Genomic DNA, 23,487 nt, shown 5'->3' with positions numbered 1-23,487 from the left:
AGTTTTATTGTAAGGAATTGGCTCACGTGATTATGGACGCTGAGAAGTCCCCAGATGTGCATTCAGCAAGCTGGAGACCCAGGATTGCCAGTGGTGTAAGTTCCAGTCTGAGCCCAAGTCCATCCAAACGCAGAAGACTGATGTCCCAGCTTGAAGACAGTCAGGGAAGGAGAGCAAATTCTTCCTCGCTCACTCAGCCTTTTTGCTGTATTCAGGCCTTCAGTGAATTGGCTGAGGCCTACCCACACGGGGGAGGGAAGCCTGCTTTACTCAGCTACCCATTCAAATGTTCATCTCATCCAGAAACCCTCAGTGCACAATTAGAATAACGTTTAACCAGATATCTGGGCACACCATGGCGCGTAAACCTCACAGATCCACCCCCTGTCAACTTGGCATCCATGCACATCTCCTTAAACCATACCTGATCTCCAAATAAAGACAATAACAAGGTCATTGTTCCTTCTGACATGATAACAACTACCCTGGATATAACCCCAAACTCGCTACCCCTTCCGCAGGAGAGCAGGTAGGGTCCTTGAGCGATGCTTACTCTTCTTCGTATCCTGTGACTTAAATACTGTGATATAAAGTCAATAATACAGCTTCTGTTACTTGATAAGGGAATAAGAGAGGGAAGAAAACAAAGGTGTTTTCTTAGTATATATATTTATGCACACAAACATACTCATGACAAAGTAAGGAGGAAATATTCGTGACAGTTAAAGTCCTTGTGTCTGCAACTAGTCAGGTGGTCATAGCTGCTATTTCTAATAACCACCTTATTCCATGACCTGTTCCACATTTCATTTGCCTTCAGCAAGCACCTCAGTGGGTCGTGGTTCTTCACCTGGTGGGATGACCCAACCCTTCACTCCTGAAGAGTCTGGGCCATTAGTATTCCTGCCTGAATTAGGTTGTTGTAGTTCTCCATTGACCTTAATCCCAGGGCCTGGTAATACTGAGAGATGCCCTAGGCGATCTCCTTAGATGTACTCCTCCCTGCCTCCAGTGTGGAGTAGGGGTGCACTTCCCCCGTGGTGGTCAGGGTCAGTCACCCCGGCCCGCGCAGGACCTCCCTGCTTTGCCCGTCGGTTCCGAGGCATGAGGAGCCCACGGTAGCCGGGTGGCAGTGTTAATTCCAGTTCAGTGTCTCCAGGTGGAAGCATTCCTCCCTGTGGAGCTAAGACCTCTAGGCCAGCAGAGCGTCGGGCTGTGGGAACAGCAAGCAAGAATTTTGCTAGTGGGTCCCCTGGGGTAACAGTAGTGCCATGCCCGTTTCCACCCCTTGCTTCCTGGACCTGTGCATACCGGCTATGGGAGAATTGGCTCCACGCAGCTGGACACCAAATCCATACCCAGAGTGTCTGTTGAAGTCAGGGCAGGACACTGCCCCCTTCCACGATGGAAGTGGTCCGGTGTGATCCGCCTGCCGCCGGGTCGCTGGCTGATGGCCGCGGGGAAGGGTGTGATGTCAGGCTCAGTGCTGATCTCTGCTGCTGGCAGGTTGGGCACTCAGCGGTGGCCGTAGCCAGGTCGGCCTTGGTGAGTGACGTCCACGTTGCCCAGCCCACGTGTCACCTCCATCCCTGCCGCCGCGGCCCCTTTGTTCACGAGCCCACTGGGTGATGACGGGTGGATACCAATCCACAGAATGGATCTTCTCTCCACGTGTTGATTAGGATCCTCTTCTGCTGAGGTCACCCTTTGGTGAGGTCACCCTTTGGTGAGGTCACCCTTCGGCGAGCATTCACGTGGGACACAAACATCTTCACTTTTTTTGCCCATTCATAGAGGTCAGGCCACATACCTCTTCCCCAGATTTCTTTGTCGCCAGTTTTCCAATCACGTTCCTTCGGAGTATCTGACCATCCAGCAAACCAGTGGCCACAGCCCAAGAACCGGTAAACAGTTGCACATCAGGCTATTTCTCCTTCCAAGCGGCGTGAGCAGCCAGGTGCGGTGCTCCAGGTTCTGCCCACTGCGGGGATTTCCGTCACCTTGTCCTTCAGGGGTGTCCGGGGAGGGGCTGTGGCTCTGCAGCTGTCCACTGGGGGGCGGTGTCCGCACATCGGGCGTCTTCTCTTCCCGGCGCTCATCGCGGGGAGCTCCCCGTGGGGCCGTAGGTGCGGGCTGGGAGGAGAAGGCAGTGTCCCGGGAGTGGGGGCCGCGGCATTTGGCCACTTCCTCATATGACTTGAGCCATCCAAGGGCCTGCTCGGGCGGATCACGTATGTACCGCGTCCATTCGATGGTGGAGTGCTGCTGTGCCCGCCCGGCTTTGTGGCTGATGGATCAGGTAACACCCAGGTCCTGATGGGCAGCTCAGGTCACATGGTGACTTGTTGGTCCGTGGTTAAGCGTTCAGTCTGTTTCAGGCCAAGAGCTGTTTCTCAAAAGGAGAGTGGTTGTCTGTGAAGGACGGCAGGGCTTCGCTCCATAACCCTAAGGGCGTGCGCTGAGATTCATCCGCCAGAGGCTCCAAACAGCGTCCCTTTCTGCCGTTGGTGCTTCAGGCGCCACTGGATCTGCTGGGTCACGTGACCCGAGCGGAGAACAGCTCCCACGGTGGCCTGACCCGTGGGGAGCCTCCTCTTGTTCTGGACCCCACGCAAAACCGTCAGCTTTTCGGGTCCCTAGGTAGATAGGCCAGAGTGTCACACCCAGATTAGGAGCACGTTGCCTCCGAAATCCGAAAGGGGCCCCCTAGGCGTTGCATCTCCGTTTTGGTTGTAGGAGGGACCAGATACAGCAACTTATCCCTCACCTCAGAAGGGATCTCTCGACATGGCTCTCACCACTGGACCCCTAGCAATTTCACTGAGGTAGAAGGCACATGCATCTTAATTGGGTTTATTTCCCACCCTCTGACGCCAAATGTTTTACCAGTAAGTGCAGAGTAGCTGCTACTTTTTGCTCAGTAGGTCCAGTCAGCATGAGCTCATCAATGTAATGGGCCAGTGTGATGGCATGTGGAAGGGAAAGATGATCGAGATCTCTGTGAGCTAAATTGTGACATGGGGCTGGAGAGTTGATACAGCTTGAGGTAGCGCAGCGAAGGAGTAGTGCTGGCCTCGACAGCGGGAAGCAAACTGCTTCTGGTGGGCCTTACTGTCAGGGATGGAGAGAGAGGCGTTTGCCTGATCAGTAGCTGCATCTCAGGCACCAGAGGATGTGTGGATTTGCTCAAGCAGTGGAACCCCATCTGGTGCAGCAGCCTCAACTGGAATCACCACCTGGTTAAGCTTCTGCACAGGCCAAATGCGTGAGTTGAATGGGGATGTGGTGGACATCTTTCAAGCCCTTGATGGTAGCACTTATGTCTGCAATCCCTCCAGGAATGCGATATTGTTTCGGTTTAGTATTTTCATAGGTAGAGGCAGTTCTAGTGCTTTTTCCACCATAATAGCCCTCACTCCACAAGTCAGGGAACCAATGTGGCGGTCTGACAGCTGCTGAGTATTTCGATTCAAATTATGCATCCTGGAACTGGGAAATTAACCATAGGACGGGTTTGCACCCATGGTGACACATACCTGAGCTAAAACCCCACTGATCATCTGGGCTCCATAGGTCCCTACTACGGTAGACCACAGTGATATTTCGGATCTCCTGAAATTAGTGTCAGTTCAGAGCCAGTGTCCAGTAGTTCCGACAACATCTGATCTTTTTCCCTTGATGCATTTGTCCTGGTAAAAGGCTATAGGTTTCTTTGGGCGAATGATTAACAGTATAAATGCTCGGCAACGTACTGGTGTTCTTTCTTAAGGGGACCCAACCTTCCCTTTGTTCAAGGACCTTTGGGTCTGTAAACTGGCTCAAATCTGGAAAGTACTGATGAGTTGTCATTCTCTGTTTTTATGATACAGGTTAGGCTGTTGTTCACTTGACCTAGAACTCTCCTGCTTACACAGATCAAGTGATGATTTGGTAGGCTTCCTGTGTCTTTCACTTCTAGGGACCCCATGAGCAGCTAGCTAACGCCGTAGGTCTGCAGGGACTGGGCTCTTCTGACCGCTGCTGTGCCTCTGCCGCCCATTACGTGAGCTCACCTGTCTCATCTTACACGGCCCCGTCACTGCTGGGATCCACTTATTCCCACTGCATGCTGTTTTCCCAACTCAGGGACTGTAGTTCCCATGGTAAGGCCTGGCCTGCAGAGAAGGGCAGTCATAGAGCTCTTTAAGGATGCTTGGGTCTCCCCTCACAAATTTATTTCTCACAGTAGTGGTGAAAGGTATGTCTTCTGGAATCTCCCAGTAGGTCTGAAATGACAGAGCTACCCTAGCAATCCAGCTCCCTAAGCCCCTGATTCCCCTCCTCTGCGTTAAACCTGGGCAGATGCAGCGTTTCTAATTCACTCACTGGGAACCACCTTTTGGTCCACGTTTTAGCCAACCACCCAGTCAGACTGTTAGAGTCCTTTCTGACTACCTGAGCTACAACTTTCAGTGCAGAGTCTCTTTTTAGAGAACCCACATCCGTACGTTTGGCCTGAGACCGCTTTTTGTTCCTTCCGCCATTATCCCATACGTGTTCCCTGGGCTTCTGTCTGTATGACTCAGAAGACTCAAGTAGTTCTTTTGGAGTGTAGCACATGTCCTCATGGGTCACGTGCCTCACCTCTGGGCCTGCTGGGATGTGAGTCTAGTTATAGGTCTGGAGATGAAGAGGGGTGGGGGGCGGGTCCTGGGAGGATTAGCATCGTCCTGCACGGCAGCTGCCTCAGTGGAGGCCACTGGTGTTCCTTAGGCGAAGCGGGGCTAATCCCACAGAAGGAGGTGGGAAGGCCACTTCCACCGGGAATGGGGAGAACTTCCCCTGGGGAAGGACTCATGAGAATTTAGTAGCTCAGTGTCCCCAGCTTCATCAGGATCTTCCTGCGCGTCCCCGGAACAGGATCCCTTCCCTCCCAGTCAGTGCAGTCACGTTAGCATCGAGACACCCTGCGAGGCTGGGAGTTCAGGGGTGTAGTTCAGCCAGTTGCTGGGTGAGATTCCGGTTTGGTTTTCCGCAGTCTCAGCACTGTGGCCACAGGAAATAAGGGTCTCCTTCAGGGCACACAGAAGCTTTCAGGTCGTGGGTGTGGCACTTGAGGTGGGAATTCAAATCCCTGAGCTCATCCTTTTCTTTCACCACTTTGTCCAGTGACATTAGGAGCAACCAGCGAGCCTCATTACATTTGTTAGTTTTCCACGAATGTTCTAAAGTATAGTAAACAGAGTCCTTTACCTCCTTGCTTCCCATAGTAAGTGGTTGATTAGGAGTATCTAATGGAACTGTTTTGCATATGTTCATGAACTATCAGTGCTCTCTTTACTACTGAACATATAGTCATTAGCATCTTTAATCAGATCAGAGAACCAATTCCAGAAACCCCAGAACCAGTATAGAATACTCACCCTTAACATGCTGTTCCTCTAGAACCACTCTTGGTACCAAAATCTGTGTTAGTCTGGGTTCTCCAGAGAAACTGAACCGATAGGAGATACAGAGAGAGAGATGGGGCGGGTGGATGAGAGAGAGAGATTTTATTATAAGGAAGTGTGTCACATGATTATGGAGGCCGAGAAGCTGCACGGTTTGCAGTCGGCAAGCTGGAGACCCAGGAAAGCCGATGGTGTAAGTGTTCCTGCACCTGAAGACAGGTGAAGACTCATGTACCAGCTTGAAGACCGAGAGCCCCGAGGAAGAGAGCAGATTCTCCCTTACTCAGCCTTTTCCTCTGTTCAAGCCTTCAGTGATTTGGATGAGGCCCACGCACACTGGGAGGGCAGTCTGCTTTACTCAGTCTGCTGATTCAAGAGGTAGTGTCACCCAGCAACACCCTCACAGACGCACCCAGAGTAATGTTTAGCCAGTTATCTGGGCACCGTGTGGCCCAGTCGAGTAGACACACAAGTCCTCTGCTCCTAGTTACTTTCTATAGTAAGGTTATTAGGATTTCAGAGTTCAGAGTGCCCAAGGGACCACTGGGTCAGTCACCTCGTTTTGCAGATGAGGAAATGAGGTCCAGAAAGCCTGTTAGCTGAGACTCGAGTCTAGACTTTCCTGGCCCCCAGTTCTTAGTTCTTCCTGAGAAGCCAGGCTGCCTTACTTCCTGGAACAGGACTGCACTCCGATTGTGAATCTGTTGGAAATAAGCCTTTCTGGGACTTCCCTGGTGGTGCAGTGGTTAAGAATCCACCTGCCAATGCAGGGGACATGGGTTAGAGCCCCGTCCGGGAAGTTCCCACATGCCGCAGAGCAACTAAGCCCGTGCGCCACAACTACTGAGCCCGTGCTCTAGAGCCTGTGAGCCACAACTACTGAGCCTGCGTGCCACAACTACTGAAGCCCATGTGCCTAGAGCCCGTGCTCCACAGCAAGAGAAGCCACCGCAATGAGAAGCCCGCGCACCGCAGTGAGGAATAGCTCCCTCTCGCCACAACTAGAGAAGGCCCGCGCGCAGCAACGAAGACCCAATGCAGCCAAAAGTAAATAAATAAATTTTTTTTTTTAAAAAAAAAAAGAAAGAAGCCTCTCTGTGGGTGCACGCCTCCTTCCTACGCAGTGACATCTCTGCTCAGCCTGCAAGAATGTGCCCCAGAGACACGCTCCTGCACTGGTTGAGGTGTGTACTCAGGTGTCTCCTCCTCCAAGTGGAGGGTGCTTGGCAGCAGGCTGGGCGTGGCCACGGAGGCAGCCGGAACACTGGCATCAGAAGCTGCGAGGGTTTGCTTCAGGACAAACCCAGTCGTAAATGAAATCAGGTTCACAGTGTTTCCTTTGACTACTTCTTTTAAGGCCAAAGCTCTGAAATATTACAGATTTCAGATTCTGTGAAGCTTGTTTATGTTATTTTGGGAAATGCCTTGAGTATTTTGTTAGTATATATACTTTTTTTTTGAATATCCTCAACTTAATAATTTGGAAGATTGGATTAATTGGATGAATGGATAAATGTGTCTTAATTTTTTTAGGAGAAATCTTTATACAAAATATATATAGATAGCGTCTGTGTCGTTAATGCTTTCTTGGATCCACGCCCTCCAGAGAGCCTTCCCAGAGAGCAAGGGAGGGGGTCTGCACACATAGAGCCCCATGGACATCGTGTGCGTTGCATGGGGTCATGTTGTGTTCACCTGTGTTGGGCGGGGTCAGCACGTGCAGCAGAGTGGGTACTGTGTGCCTGTGTTCCTATGTTTGTATGTTTTATATGTATATGTGTGTGTGTTTATGTATGTGCGTGTGTATATATATATATATATATATACACCTTTAAAGATAGACCAGGGAAAAGACTGCCTCTGTGTAATATATGAGTCTTTCTTGGCATTTGAAAAAAATCAGCATTAATTATCAATATAGTTATAACCTGCTTTTTTCTTTCCCTGTTACACTTTAGGACCCAAAGTGATCCAGACTTCTGCAGCTAATTTTTCACTAAATAATAGCAAAGAGGTAAGACTGGGTCTAAGGGTCACTAAGAAATGGTCCTGCTTAAAGGGTCGTTAAGGTCAAACCCGTCCCCCTTGCCCAGCAGCTTGCTTCTTGGGTAGCACACATTTCTCACTCTACCGCCAGCTGCTGGCCTCTGGGTCCTTGTTTGCTAAAATTACCTTTTCTGCTGTAATAGTTCCCTCAGTGCTGAGAAAGGATGCTGATGTTACCTCTTAGGGAGGAGCAGTTCATTTCCAAAGGCTGGTTAAGTCCTCCTGATTCCTCCTGTGCGCAAGACTTATTAGAGTATAAATTCTAACGATGCTCACTTAGGTTTCTGCCTCCTTTTTTTATTATATTTGCCTAAGTTAAGAAGTGGTCTTTTTGTCAGGTTTCTAACGGTAACAGTTTTTTTCTAATGATTGGTAATTCTGCGTGAACTCAGTTTAAATGAAAAATCCTGTTTCTTTTCTTTTTAAAAAAATAAAATGTGCCTTGATTCTTCACCATCTTTAGAGAAAAACAGAGGTCCTTCCAATTGGAAAATTTTGGTTTTCTTTAATAAATGCTAACGTTTGTGAGAGCCCAAACAACTAAGCCTCTTCTTTTTCTGATATCGAAGTATCCTCATCTATAAACTGAAAGCAGGCGTCCCACATTCTCACTGCCTTGTAAGGTGTGTGGCTTAAATCTGACTATTTGACCCGATACCCCACCCCACCCAACCCCCGTCTTCGTTCTCCCAGCTCCCTGCTAGGTTTCCACCGCCAATTCTCAAAAAAGCAAAAGGAGAAAAATGTCCGATAACTCACGTTTTGGGCCCTTGTTTGGCCTATCATCCCCCCTTTTTTTTTTTTGGCATTTCTTTATTTTCCTTAACTCTCAGATGGAGGATCTGTTTGAAGAGGTGCTGCCAATAGGGTTTCCTGAACATAGTTTGGTCTTTTAAAATTTCCATCTCAGGAGGTAAGTCCTTTTTTGACACTGAAAATAGCAGCCGTTCCCCGGAACTGACTCGCTTCCAAAAGGTGGTCCTCGCTTCTGAAAGGTTATAGATCATCCTCCAGTTGGTTGCATTGTCTTGGTGGCTTTGGGGCAGGTCTCCAGGCACAGGGGGTTTCACTGAGATCTGCCAGAAGCATTAAAACACAAAAACTACCCATTTACGTTCAAATGATGCTTGTCTTTGGAGCTAGGATCGGGCTCCTCAGGCATCTTCTTCTGTGTCCCTTGCTGTTAGGCACCGGTATTGTGTTTTTCAGCAGACACTGCAGAAACGTCACTGGCAATGTGGTCCCCCTCTGATTTTTCTCTCTAGGGCCGTTAAAGCTGAAAATGACAGATGTCAGTGACATGTCTGGCATATTGTTACTAAAAAAAAAAATGATTCTTGTGAATATGAAAATATTTGTTGGTGTCCTTTATTATCTTATTATATGTATCATCACATGCACTTTCATTTTTTTCTCCAAGATGGGCTTTTCTTGGTATTTAAGTAGGTATATTGTCCCAAGGCTAACTGCTTTAGAAGTTTTCATGAGAGACAAGTGAATTGCAGCAGAAAGTTAGTCCTTTATTTTTTTGAAAGGCAGAATTTTACTTATATTGACTAAAGGAAAACTACGTGTTTCTGTTTCAGAGCTAACACTCCAACCTTTTGTGTAAATGTAGGTTTTGTATGTTAAGGTGAGACATTGGGTAGACTCAACTGAAGAGATCACGTGGACTTTTTAACTTCTTTTTCTTTTCGCCTCAGCTAAAGCCAGTTCAGATACTTTCAAACCCGCTGTCCACGTATAATCAGCAACTGTGGCTGACATGTGTGGTCGAGCTGGAGCATTCAAAAGGTATGAAGCCTGACACTTTAGAATGACTTTTATTTGTACAGAGCACCATGTCTGAAAGGTTTAAAGAGCTTTAAAATCTTTCAATAAGGGCTCAAAGATGGATTATAACGTGGTGATTATTCTTTTTAATACCAGCAAGTTGGGAGCCCCTTAAATGTCCTCCAAGGAAAGTCACGTTGCAGCGCTCGAGGAGTACCCGTCATGGCTCAGGGAACTCCCGTCGGCCCTCAGGGATACTGGACATCCTTCGGGATACCGGTCATCCTTCGGGATACCCGTGAAGCCTAGCTCCGTGGCTGCGCAGGGTGGGTGCTGCAGCAGCAGCCTTTGCCAGTGGGCTTCTGGGAGAGAATTAAGTCCTGGTGTCCTAAGGCAATGGTTCTGTCCCGCAGGGACACTTGGCAGTGTCTGGAGACCTTGTGACATGGCTGTCACAACTGGGGAGCAGGGAGTGCTATCAGTATCCAGTGGGTGGAGGCCAGGGATGCTGCTAAACACACTACAATGACAGGACAAATTCCAAACAGTAAAGAATTATCTGACCTCAAAATAGCCCTGGTGCTGAGGCTGAGAACCCCTGCCCAAAGCGCTCACAGTTATAATGACCTCACTCTGTCCACCTAGGGCGACCCTGTCACGCACCGTCCCTGAGAACCGAGCAGATGCTCCACGTCGTTTTCTATATACTGTGATTTAGAGGAAGCACTTTGGTTGAAAGAATTTGAAAAGATAACCCAATGACTGCAGTAAATTAAGTGAAAAAAAATGCATATTACAAAAAAATTAACCTCTTTTTATAACATTTTAAAAAGCATAAATAAATTTGATATCAGTATATATTTGTGTGTCTAGAAAACAGTCTGGAAGGATGGACACCAACATGAAATTATAGTTTCTCTGGTTGTGGGATTATACATGTTTAATACCATCTTTATATTTTTGGTCTTTGATATTTTTAAGCAATGAGCATATAATCAGAAAAACAATGAATTATATAATCAGAAAAAATAAGAAACCTGTTTTTATTTTGGTATGAAGTTCAATTAAATTTTATATGGGAAATTAAAAAATAAAACTTTATTAGCCATGACATATTTGTCCTTTTGTGAAATGAAACTTGGGGGTGGGTGAGAAGCAAGTTCATGGAAGGGCTGGACGTGGCTGGCAAGTGTGAGCTTGGCAGATGTAGGGAGGCTGATGCGTCACAGAACCTTCCCGGGCCGACACACAGCCAGGCAGGAACTTCTGCAGGTGGGACGGCCTCTCGTGGTCTCTTAACACTGGATTTCTTTCTTTTGTAGAAACAGCTATTCAGACAAACTTCACCATGACTGTTAAGGTCGATGGTGTAGCTCAGGACGGGACCACCATGTTCATTCATAATAAAGTTCACAATCGGACGAGGACCCTCACATGTGCAGGGGTGAGTGCATTTGACTGGTCCGTGAAGTAGAAAGGTTCTAACGATTGTAGACCATGTATTATTTGTTTCTAAATATGTCCATCTGGTTCTTGCTTTCTAAGAGCTGGTTTTGGCTGGCATCTGAAGTTTTCTGAGCTTCTGGCAAGTTCCCTGGAGATGATCTGTTGGATCATCTGTTGTTGGAATGTGTTACTTCGTGGGTCAGTTGGTTCAAGAGTGAGTCTTGCTGGCTTTAAGGACACAGATCTTCCTTGTGCGTTTGCAGAAATGTGCAGAAATTATTGTGGCTCACCTCAGCTACTTGAATTACACTCAATATACAGTGACTGTGGGATTCAAACACCTGAAGGAACGCATCAAGGAAATGAACTTCACCGTAAGTATACCAGCTGACCGCGGCGTTTCCGTGGCGCATTTGTTTAGCTTCCATTCTTTGTGGAATGACTGAGATAAATCACAGCATCGAAATCATGTTATTTTGGACAGTGGAAGACATGTACAGTTCTAAAAACAGTAGAAAAACCACAGTTTCTTACATATATGGGACCACAGCTGCTTAAAGAAACAGCATGGAATTGGAAAACCATGGTGTTCTGAGGTTTAGGAGAGAGTAGCCTTCCAGCTGGGAGGTAATGGAGAAGTTGCCAGGTGTACCCTCCAAGGAAGGCAGGACCCCCTTCTCCAGGCCTGTGAGTGGTCTTCAGACCCTGCCAGACCTCTTGGTGAAGGGTCCCTGCTCTCACGTGCCTGTCTGCCCCCAGTCATGCAGCTCTGATGGTTAGACTTTCTTGTCTCGTGTCCGGCTGAAATCAGCCTCCTTGTTCCTGCCGCTTGTTGGGAGTCAGAATAATCATCAGGGTGACTAGGGACACAGGTGTTAGATCAGCCAGAAGAGCTGGGTTCAGATCCCAGCACCACCATTTAGTTTGACACTGTTGCGCCTCTGTTTCCTTATCATAAAATAGCCACCTCATACAGCTATGACTATTAAAGGACGGTGCCAGTGGGTTCCTTTTTTAAATTATGCTTTTTTGAGATGTAATTCACACGCCATAAAAGAAGTCTATTAGTAGTCCTTCTCATTTCTCCCTCCCCCAGCCCCTGGCAATCACTAATCTGCCTTCTCCCTGTATGGATTTGCCTGTAGTGGACATTTCATATGAATGGAATCATATACTTTGTGCTCTTTTGTGAATGACTTCTTTCACTAAGCGGTGTTTTCACGGTTCCTCTGTGCTTTGCTGGTAACGGCACTTCATTCCTCTTTTGCCAAATCATATTTCATTGTTCTTGTGTGCTGCCTTTTGTGTATCCATTCATCGGTGGATGGGCATTTGGGTTGTTTCCATTTTTGGGCTATTGTGAATAACGCTGCTATGAACATTTATACACAGGTTTTTATTTGGACAAAGGGGTCCCCTTTGCTGAGAGGTTGTGGTGTGTGGGAGCCCTCCTGCACCCTTACAGGCACTCCCACCTCTGTGATATTCTCTGTTTCCTGGGAGGCCTCTGGAGGTCGGCTGGCCTTGGGGTCATGCCCAGCGCCTGCTCGTTGTGTGTGCTTGACAAATGGTAGCGGTTGCTACAGTCTTGCTACTTTTCTTCACGTGCTGTCTCCAGACTACCCAAAGCGAGTTTGTTTATTCTTTATCTGCCGGATCGCTCCGCAGGTGTTCGAAGATGGCTGTCTCTGAGGTCTTTCCTTTTCCTTCACAAAGCCCCGGGGGGGTGGCTTCTGGGCCCCTCAGACTCCAGGTTTCCTCCCCATGGCCCCGAGTCAGCCTGGCCGAGAGGCGTGCCCCCCTGGGGAGGGAGCAGGTGGGCCCCCAGGTGCCAGCTCCTATAGAAGCTGCATCACCTGTCGGAACCCGCGGACTTATTCTGCTGTTCAGCCTAGTCTCCTTCATTCCTGGCTCCCGTGGTGGGTTTCTCACAGTTCAGACACTACTGAGATGTGACCCTCTGCTCCTGAGTTTCTTCTCAGTGCTTTTAGCTCCTCCCCAGACTCTGGATTCTGTTCCTTGTTGTGCAAATGATTTCCTCAAACTTTGTCTTCAGAAGATCTGATTAGCGTTCTGCCCGTGTCCTCAGGTTCAGGATGCAGAGGTTGAACCCAGATGGGGCCTCAGACGGATGCCGTGAGCTCAGGCACTCTTTGGACTCATCTTGGGATAACATCTGTGCTTTAGACTTTGCTATTTCGCATCCTTCTGATTGGAGAATGCAGGTTTTCCCCGCGAGGGATCTTTCCTTTCTGTCGTCTTTATGGGAACGTCATCCCCTACAAGCCGTTTATCAAAGTGCTCAGCAGTTTTCCCCACGGGCTTTACCTCGCCCCAGCCCTATTATGTGGGCTTGGGCCACTGTTTTGTTTTTGATTGTGGTTCTCTCCTTCCATCTTTTGTATCTGTTTACATTTCCTCTTAAACTTATTCCTAAATAATTCGATACATGTTTCAGATAAACCTGGTTCATGTCATGCTGCCCTTGCTGGTCGAAGGCAGGCCATGTGATCTCATCTTAGGGCTCAGTAAGGAAGTTGCCGTCAGAGCAGCTCTCCTTGAATGATGCCAACAGTCAGAGCTTCGTTTTGATAGCTCTCCTCAGCATCCACAAAGCTGAGACGTAGGACCCTCGGGGCTTGTGAGGGACGTCACCTGAGATTTTTCTCCATCTTTGGTACATTTCTGTATTCCCGGTAACAGCAGAGGGCCTGGCAACAGTTAGGTTTGTAATTGAAGAATAACAGCGTAGCACTTCACCAAATAAGAAATTCACATGGCCGACAAACCTTTGAAATGCAAACCAAAACATTAGAGAATACAAGAAGGAATGTCTTTTTTCTAAAGCCTATCAAACTGGCAAATAGTCCAAACACCAACAAGAAGAATCACATCTAGCGCTGGTGAAATGTAAGGACACAAGTTCTCATACGGGTTGATGGGGTGTAAATTGGTTGAACATTGGGGGCCACTTTGGCAATGTATCAAAGCCTATATGTGTATGTTCTTTTCGACCTAGTAGTTCTGCTTCTAGGAGTTTATTCTAAAGAAATAATTAAAAATGTCCACACAGATTTATGTTCAAACATGTTCCTCATAGCAGGAAGTTGGGAGAAATCTGTATTTCAGCAGGAATGTTCTGGTTAAATAAATAAATTAGTTCTTCTGTACCGTTAAAATAATAAACTGGTCACAAAGTAGGATAGATAGCACAAACCACATGCTGATTTTTTTTAAAAAATAGAAAAGTACATGAATTAAAAGTGTTAATTAAAATTTTGTATTTTAGAAAACTGAAGACCATCTCTGGGTGGTGGGGTTAATGTTTATTTTCTTTTTTCCCCTCTATTTTTTTTTGCGGTACGCGGGCCTCTCACCGCTGCGGCCTCTCCCGTTGCGGAGCACAGGCTCTGGACGCGCAGGCTCAGCGGCCATGGCTCACGGGCCCAACCGCTCCGCGGCACGTGGGATCTTCCCGGACCGGGGCACGAGTCCCCTGCATCGGCAGGCGGACTCTCAACCACTGCGCCACCAGGGAAGCCCTCCCCTCGATTTTTAATAATGAGCTTTTATTAATTATATTTATAATCAGGAGGGAAGATTATTTGTTTTTTAAAAAGGCAACTGGTATTTGAAGAGGAAGTCTAAGATACAGTCCAGCCGTTCACTCCGAGAAGTTCAGAGCTACCTGAGAGAGTCCCAAGTTCACATTATGCCTACAGCTTGTCTAGAGATGCATTAAGCCATTAGAGAATCTTATGCAAAGTGTTTCTATATCTTTTATAAAATTGCTGTCGAAGGCAATATCCATTATGCTGTGAGCTCTCATCTAAACCTTCAAACAGAATTCCTTTGACCATTTGTTTTAACCCCTTTTATTAGAGAATGAAAGCTGTATAGCTCCTCACGTTTCTCTTTTGGTATTAGCTGCTACAGATCTCCGAAAGGTGTTTTATGCTGAATTGTAGTAATTACTAGCATCCTGGCATGGGTTGCTGATATAATTACCCTCTTTCTTTACTGTTTTACCTTTGAAAAATCCTTTAAAATGGTTTCTGTCTAGTTGGGATTTTTATTATAAACTACCTTCCTTCCTTTTTGGAAGCAAACGAAGTATAATGAGTACATCTTTAAAGTATCTTAGTGATACACACCCACCAGAATGGCTAAAGTGAAAAAGGCAAAAAAATGTCAAAGTTGGCAAGGATGCAGAACTGCCAGAGTTCTCATACCCTGCTAGTGAAAGTGTAAATTGGTGCAACGGAAATGCATAATATATTGACTAAAAGACTTATATTTAAACCCATAGACTTGGGTCCATTCAGTGACCGCTGTCCTGTTAGGGCGCAGGCACTGACCACTGCTTGACAGGATCCCTGTGGACCATTGCCCTCCTGGCCCCAGCATCACTGGACCCACAGCTACTGGAGGGCTGCTGTCTGTGCTGTCTGTAGCGGAGGGGCTGGGGCCCGTCCTCTGAGCTTCACGCCTTCTTCTCGGGCTCACTTTAGGGAAAAGAAGGACTTTTCAAACCCTTGGCACCAGTGAACGCCAGATGGAGCTGTGAGGCCGCTCTGGCCTCGGCGGGGCACAGGTGCTTCTGCTTAGCAGCTGCTGACAAGGGCAGCCTCCTGGAGGGAGCTCCTGTGTGGCAGTGGTTTCCCTACAGCAGAAAGGGCAGGGGAAGGGCCACAGGAGCAAGTAAGACTGGCCCCAGCATCACAGTGTATTGAGCACCCACCGTGCGGCAGATCCCAGCCCAGGATCCAATTGGGGAAGCCGGGGTTTAACGTTGTCTTCCTTCTTCACCCCAACTCCTCATCTTTCTCCTCCTTTCCCCCTGTGAACTCACATTTTAGAACTATTGGGCTGGCCCAAAAGTTCGTTCGGGTTTTTCCATAGGATGTTACGGAAAAACCCGAACAGACTCTTTGGCCAACCCTGTAAAATGCATGTTTTAGGTTTAGCTATTTATTTATTGAGTAAAGCATTGTTTTCTAGTGCTAATTTTTGAAGTGAGCGAGTTGATTATTTTGTGCTCCTCTGACAGAATCCTAAGACTGAATCCCCCCTCCTTCTGGGGAGTCCATGGTTATTTTCTTTCTTAAGAGTTACAGTCCCTTGAGGGTAAAAAAATACGTACTTTCTTCACTGTTACTTTAAACATATTTTGTGAGTCTTTTCTTGATGGTAACACTTCTTTTTTCTCTTCTTGATCATGCCTTAAAATCTATAACTAAGATATGTATTATACTTTTTTCTTTTTGAATATTATGTTCACATCAACACTCCCCCCATCATTTGCTCATAATCACTACTGTGATCGTTTTGTAAATGATACTGTTGTAAAATGTAAACAGTATAGCAATAATCATAATAGCTGTAGTGTTTGGGATTTATAATAGCAGCTATCATTTACTGAATATTTGCTCTTTGCCAGGCACTGCACTAAACTTTTTATGTTCATCCTCTTATTTAAATGTTGTGATTGTTATGATAATTCTTCAAAGTAGCTATTTCATGGAGGAGAAATCTGAGGTTTAATGAGATTAAGTAAATCCGAATCTCTGACTTCACAATTCATATGATTTTTTTTTTTTTGCGGTACGCGGGCCCCTCACTGCTGTGGCCTCTCCCATTGCGGAGCACAGGCTCCAGACGCACAGGCTCAGCGGCCATGGCTCATGGGCCCAGCCGCTCCGCGGCATGTGGGATCTTCCCGGACCGGGGCACGAACCCGTGTCCCCTGCATCGGCAGGCAGACTCTCAACCACTGCGCCACCAGGGAAGCCCCATATGATCTTAATTACTATGATTTCCACTTTCCCATTAACATCAATTGTTAATAGTTCTGCTTGCATTACAAATTCATTTGTATTTTTTAGAATTTTATGTAAATGGAATCATACAGTATGTTTGGGTTCTTGCACTCAGTATAATTACTTAGAGCCTGATGAATGATGTTGGGTGTATCAGGAGTTCATTCCCTTGTGTTGCTGCGGGACACTCCCTGTGTGGATACAGCACAGTTAGTTTATCCACTCACCTGCTCATGGATATTTGGATTGTTTCCAGTTTGGGGCTGTTATAAATAAAACTGCTGTGAACTTCTGTGTACAAACCTTTATATGGACATGTGCTTTCACTTCCCTTGGGTAAATACCTAGGAATGGGATGCTGAGTCATGTGTCAGGGGTCTGTTTAACTGTTTGGGACGTTGACAGACTGGGTTCAAGGTGGCTGTATTGTCTCACATTCCCATCAGCGGTGTGTGAGGGTCCCAGCTGCTTCACATCCTCATCTCGTCAACACTCGGTAGGGCAGTCTTAGTTTTGGCTGTTCTAATAGGTATGTTAGTGGTATTGCATTGTGGTTTTGATTTACAATACTTTGAAAACATTGGTCTTCTGGTTTGCATTTTTTGACAAGAAATCTATCATCCTGTCTTTGTCCTCTGTAACAGTTCTCCTCCCCTCCAGCCCCCTCCCGCCACTTTTAGGATTTTTCTCTTTTACCTATTTGAGCAGTTTGATCGTGGGGTTCCTTGGTATACTTTTCTTCGTATTTCTTGTACTTAGGGTACATTGAGCTTCCTGGATTTGTGAGTTTATAATTTTCAACAAATTTGGGAAAAATTTGGCCGATATTTCTACAAATATTTTCTCTATCCTCCTGCCTTCTTCCCGCCAGTAGAAATTTGAGGACTCCAAATATACATCCACTAGGCCACCTGAAGTTGTCCCACCGCTTACTGATGCCCTGTTCATGTTTCTCTCTGTTGCATTTTAAATGGATTCTTTCGCTGTCTTCATGTTTATGCCATCTGTGATGTCTAATCTGCTGTGGATCACCCTCCAGGTCTCTGCTTCACGTATGCAAACTCTCCTCTAGCTTCTTGATGTCCTTATCTACTAATGCTGTCGTCTGCGATTTCTGGGTCAGTTTTGATTGATTAGTTTTTTTCTTATCATGTTTCATATTTTCTTGCTTTCTTTACACGTCTGGTATTTTTGATTCAATGTCAGACATTACTGATTGCTAGAGTTTTGTGTTCTGATAAATATCCTTGAGCTCTGTTCTAGGATGTGGTAACGTTACTTGGAAACAGTTTGTGCTTTTCAGGCCTTGATTTTAAACTTTGCTGGGTGGGACCAAAGCAGCATTGAGTCGAAGGCTAATTCTTCCCCACCACTGAGATGAAAGCGCTTGGAGTACGCTCTACAATATCCCTCTGATTGTGCATTTTTCTTGCTGTTACTGGCCTTCAGTGAGTGCTAGCGATCCTTTTAGGGATTTTCCCCTGGCCTTGGGTGCTTTACCCACTGTCATGCGATCAGTATTCAGGTGAAGACATGGGGAGGGCGACCTTTGGCACACGGCCGGAGCTTGCTCTGTACCTCTGTTAGTGCTCTGTCCTGTGAGTCACAGCCGGTGAGCTGTGTCCCTGCACTCACAGCAGTGTGTGTGCGACTCCGAGACCACTGGGCTCTGCTCGGGTTCCCTCAGGGTTTGGGGTGACCAGAGGGTGCACCTGTCCCCCATCAGCTAGAGATTATGGCCCTTCATTGCCTCGTGTCCAGGGTCTTTGTGTGTGTGTGTGTGTGTGTGTGTGTGTGTGTGTGTATACATTTAATGTTTGAGGCAAATAAGGTGAATCTGGTGTCTTTAACTCTGTCTGTTGCTCTATCTGTTACAATTTTTAAATTGCTCAGATGATTTTAATTCAGTGCATTAAAATGATGGGGCTCCCTAGCCCAGTGCAGTGCCGTGTCCTGGGGTCTGGTGATGAATCTGGCTGGTAACCGAGGTGGGAAGGGCTGCCTTCCACCTGCTGTCAGCACGTGGGGCCTCATCCTCGCTCTGTTAGCCATGCACTTGGTATGAGTGAGACTACTCAGCACAAGAACTGACAACCGTAATTCCACAGTATTTTTTTTTTGTCTCAGATTCATATCTATACGTTTCACTCAGTCTTTTTTAGAACATCATACTTACATTTTTGCGTTGTTTAAAAGTCTATTTCTTTTCATGGAAAGCATGGCTTTTTCTAATAAAGAGATTGACAGCATTGATCTTTGACATGAGATTTAAAAGCCAAATGCTATTACTATTATTACAGAATAATTTATCTGCCAGATTCATCATTAGTATGCCACCATTTAAAGCTATTTTCAACTCTTGGTACAAGGTGTGTGTTCTTTAATATAAAAATAAAATGTACTAAGTGTTAAAGTTTTAGAACATGTAAGAAGGTGTAAGAGAACATTTTAAACTACCTGTAGTCTCACATTTAGAGATAACTATTATTAATAATGTGATGGGGACTTCCCTGGTGGCGCAGTGGTTAAGAATCCGCCTGCCAATGCAGGGAACAGGGGTTCGAGCCCTGGTCCAGGAAGACCCACATGCCACGGAGCAACTAAGCCCGTGCACCACAACTACTGAGCCTGCATTCTAGAGCCCGCGAGCCGCATCTGCTGAAGCCCACATGCTCTAGAGCCCGTGCTCCGCAACAAGAGAAGCCACTGCAATGAGAAGCCCGCGCACCTCAACAAAGAGTAGCCCCCGCTCGCCGCAACTAGAGAAAGCCCGCACACAGCAACAAAGACCCAACGCAGCCAAAAATACATAAATAAATAGAAGACGTTTACAAAAAAATAGTATTCCATTGTATGGGCACACCATATAAAAATAAATAAATAATGTGGTGTACTTCCTTTTAGATGAATTTTTTTCAAATTGTTTTCCTGCTTTCCATTTTAGTGGAAGACTTACGACCCTGCATTTTCCCACCTGGAAATTTGGTTCCGATTCGTCTTTGTGGTGCTTACCTTCATTGTCACTGTAAGTACCGTTCACCTAGCAGATTATGTCAGAATCCAAACACGGGCAAAGTTAGTTCATAAATTATGGTTATTAGAGCGCGGGAGGTCTACCTGAACTCTGAGACACTCCATCCAGTGGGCCGACCTGATGGTACTGAATACTCTGTATTTCTGCTGGGGTGCTGTGCTGCAAGAACGCTGTGCTATCTTTAGTAAGTAAGCACTGCATAGCATCACAGTAATTACAGGTCACTGACTTGTAAGTGAGTTCTCATCGGTGTGCGGTGAGAAGTACCATTTAACCTGTGTGGAGGGATTCTGCCTCGTTTGAATGACCTTCTCTGAGTGCAGATACAGCACGTTCTTGGCTTTTACATTTGGAAAAGTGGACCAGACCTTTCAGGCTTTGGGCTCTTTCAGGAGAGTGCAGGTGAGAGGCTTTGGACGTGCAGGCTTTCAGCTCGTTTGGGATCCGAGGTCTCTGTCCACTGGTGCACCGTGTCTTTGGGGGGTGGTAACCCACAGAGTACAGGCAGTCCCCACAGAGGCCCAGCCAGTGAAGGTGGGAAGTTATAAATTGGAGGAAAAGGAAGTGTGCCCGGAGGGTGGTATCCTGCCCCCGTCAGCTGCCTGCCCTGTGCTGACGCGGAGGGAGTGACGTTTAGGACGTCCGTTCTTGGCAGTGGTGGTCGCTCCAGTTGCCACCCCAGGAACTTGTTGCTTCGCAGACTAACTGTATACACAGAAGGACACAGGCTCACAGGGGGCGTGTGAGGGAAATGCCAGACGGTGGTGATCTGAGTGTGGCTGGAAGGCAGGACACGGCCACGGAGTACCCTGAGAGCTGGGATGGCCAGGGCCTCCCCCGGTGAACTCACTAAAGGAAAGTGGAACACCGCTGTTTATATTTGGTCAGAAATCCTTGCTGTTCCTTGAAGGATTTCTGTTGCCTGGGATTCTGCTGCCGTACTCTGGGGCCCAGAGAACTGGTACCCAGGGCCCCATGCTCTCAGACAAGAGAAATGGGCCTGATTCTGACAGACAGACTGGGGGAAATGGTCCATCAGCCCAGGAAGTCCAAATTGCTTAGGAAATTATTGGCTTATGTCAGACTGCAGAGAAAAACAAAACGACTCCAGGCTTAAAAATCACAACTTGTGTGATGTTTTAGAGTTTAAAGAAAGCTCTCCCATGGGCCACTGCCCCTTCAGGGGGGTGTTTGAAAGAAGCGCATCGCGGACGTGGTTGTGTATAAGCCTCATCCCTTGGCGTTTCCTCTGGGAGCCCCGGCGCCTCCCTAGACGCTGGCGTCATCTGTGAAAGTCGCACCTCTGGGAGCCTGTGGCCCGTGCCCGGGGAGGTCCTTCCCTGCGGCTCAGTGGGAGCCGGCCTGGTAGAAGCAGCCTGCCCAGGAGGAGGCTGGGGGGCCAGGGGGGTTATGGCCATTGTATTCCTCGTCACCTCCTGCCCCTGTGGGAACAGCCATGACCGTCTTATCGAGGCTCCTTTGCAGCAATTCACCATCTTCTCCCAGTTGTCACTGGTGGTCTCAGGGTCGGTTCAGCAAGGGGTTGGCTCATCGGGTCTTGGCTGGCACTGAGACCTTTGATTTAGGAAGACAGACGTAAGGGGATGCTCGGCGGGGTGGGCAAAGACAGTGACTGGGGGCCTGGTCTGGTTCACAGTGCCTGTTTGCTCACTCCCTCCGGAAGTTTTCCATGCGAGACTGGGGCATCGAGCAGAAGTGGATGTCCATTCTCCTGCCCCTGCTGCTACTTTACAACGGTAGGTACCATTTTTACTTTGGCGCTTTCCCCTTTAACGTTGAAAGCTGAAAGGCATCCTGGGGGTGGCCTGGGGGCCCCTGAAGGAACAGGTGGTAGCGCCGTGCGGCCCGAGGGACATTGCTCCAGGATGCGCGGTGCCTGCAGCTTTCCCCCTGCCTGGAGGTTAAAACCCGGAAGGGCCGCAGACACCGTCTTGGGACTTGGCTGAGGGTGGCAGCAGTGCCGTCTGCTTCTCGTGCCCTGCTCCAGAAAGCATCTGCTTCCAGAGCTGCAGCGCCGGGACTCCCAGGCCTGCGGGGAGGAGCGGCTGGCGCGAGCAGACGGCACTCAGTACTCATTCCTGGAGCAATCTGTTCTTTGGCTTTTCGGTGTTTTGAAAAACAAGACAGCCATTAGTTCGCTAGCTTCCCCATGGCTCTGGCCGGGGGGGAAAGCGATCATGAGCTCTGCCCTCGCACGGGGCCGGGTGCCCTGCCGGGTGCTGGCAAGTCTGCCTTCCCAGGCCTGTCTGCCTTTTGCCTTGCAGACCCGTTCTTCCCCCTCTCCTTCCTGGTGAACAGCTGGTTCCCGGGGATGCTGGACGACCTCTTCCAGTCTGTGTTCCTGTGTGCGCTGCTGCTCTTCTGGCTGTGCGTGTACCATGGGATCCGGGTGCAGGTGAGCCGTCAGCGCTTCCGGGGGGAGTGGGGGACTCAGTCCTTCTGTTCCAGACTCTGGTGATAACCTTAGGGTGAACTTGTCCTTGGGAACCTGTCTTCAGCCTCATAGTCAACAGAAGAGTGTGTGCTGTGTGGAAATGATGGGAGTATCTATGATCCGTTGTGGTCTGTGAGGGGGTAATAGTTTGCTAGAATTACTAACTTCTCTATTTCTTTCTTTTTTTTTTTTTTTTAAGGGAGAAAGGAAGTGCTTGACTTTCTATTTGCCCAAATGCTTCATTGTTGGACTATTGTGGTTGGCCTGTGTTACCCTCGGAATATGGCAGACGTGAGTAACTTTATTATATGTGAAACTTCAGTCTTGGAAAGCATTTAACAAGGTGGACAGACCCAAAGCTGACTGTGTTTTGTGAACTCACCCAGAAAGGAATCTGTCACCCAGTGTTTCATGATTTGGTAGTGTGACTTAAACTGAGGGTTCATTTCTGCTTGAATGGCATGTAGAGATGGACACGATTCTTCTACTCTAAGGTGGAAAATGAAAAAGACCACGTCTTTTCAGATTTCTCCTTCGGAGAGGCAGAGACTTCATTTGTAGGAATGACGCTCAGGTCGGCTCCTGGTTCATGTCCCCAGATGTTTTAAGTTTCTCCTTTGGCTTGTGTCTTTAAACCTCCCCATCCTTATACCAGCTCCCAGGGTTGATCCTTAGTATTTTTGTCCATCTGTGAAATGGAACCACCGCAGAAGCCTAACGTAGTAACAACCTGATTCACCCAAGTAGGATTTTCTGCAGAAACTAGTCCCATCTCAGGGGTATGATATTGGCACCTGGCACAGTAATGATAGGACTCAGCACACGTCTCCGCTTCCCTCTTCCCACCCGCCTGTCGTCTCAGCAGCCCAGTGTCATTTTGAAATGCGCTTCATAGAAGTTTATGTTTACTTCTGTTGCTTTCTTTGTGTGCTCATCTATTTCCTGGTGCCCATATATGCCGTTGAAAAGGTGCCTGGAAAACAGCTCTTAAAATGGAAAGAGAACTAGTATAGGGATTTTCTTAATGATAAATACTGTGCTTCACAATACTGTTGACTGTGGACAGTAAGTTTAGCAGTGTTGTGCGCATTTTCAATAGGTAATTTGGGATTTCTCATAAATTGAGGATTAAAAATCTTTTTAAAAATCTTTTACTGTTGGTCAGCAAGTAGTTTATGTTAGTAAGTTTTTTAAAAAGCCAAGTGAGAGAAAGTGTAAAATAAAAAGTAAACTAATTATTAACCTATTTTTTTTATAACATCGTATTTCTAGAATTAATGAATTACACGATCCAATGTACCAGTATCGAGTTGACACAGGAAATTTTCAGGTAAGGATTGTGAATGAAGCCAGAGGAATTTTTTTTTAACTGCTGGCTTAGAAAGTCGCTGAATTTTGTAACTTAAATTGTGCTGTTGATACAAGCTTGCCAGCTGGTTATGTGGCAAGGTCCATAGGAAGTTCATGTGTGGTTTAGACCAATGT

General features: G+C 47.2%; 1 protein-coding gene across 2 annotated transcripts in view; it reads left to right on the top strand.

The window, feature by feature from the left end:
- Positions 1-23,487, top strand: part of TMEM181 (transmembrane protein 181) — a 47,490-nt gene that overhangs the window by 15,025 nt on the left and 8,978 nt on the right. Inside the window, exons 3-11 of one of the 2 annotated variants that reach the window (XM_027082320.1) lie at positions 7,388-7,443; positions 9,179-9,269; positions 10,571-10,692; positions 10,958-11,068; positions 19,458-19,538; positions 21,205-21,304; positions 21,809-21,963; positions 22,202-22,293; positions 23,275-23,332. In XM_027082320.1, the coding sequence (XP_026938121.1) occupies positions 7,388-7,443; positions 9,179-9,269; positions 10,571-10,692; positions 10,958-11,068; positions 19,458-19,538; positions 21,205-21,304; positions 21,809-21,963; positions 22,202-22,293; positions 23,275-23,332 (866 nt within the window). The remainder of the gene's footprint in view (positions 1-7,387; positions 7,444-9,178; positions 9,270-10,570; positions 10,693-10,957; positions 11,069-19,457; positions 19,539-21,204; positions 21,305-21,808; positions 21,964-22,201; positions 22,294-23,274; positions 23,333-23,487) is intronic. The other variant, XM_027082311.1, reaches the window with a different exon arrangement.

The sequence above is a fragment of the Aethalodelphis obliquidens genome, unplaced genomic scaffold (genome assembly GCF_003676395.1).
Source record: "Aethalodelphis obliquidens isolate GAN/ISIS:26980383/991018 unplaced genomic scaffold, ASM367639v1 scaffold3, whole genome shotgun sequence".
NCBI classification, from domain to species: domain Eukaryota; kingdom Metazoa; phylum Chordata; class Mammalia; order Artiodactyla; family Delphinidae; genus Aethalodelphis; species Aethalodelphis obliquidens.
Note: the sequence above shows the minus strand (reverse complement) of the source record. Positions and strands in the feature narration are given on the sequence as shown.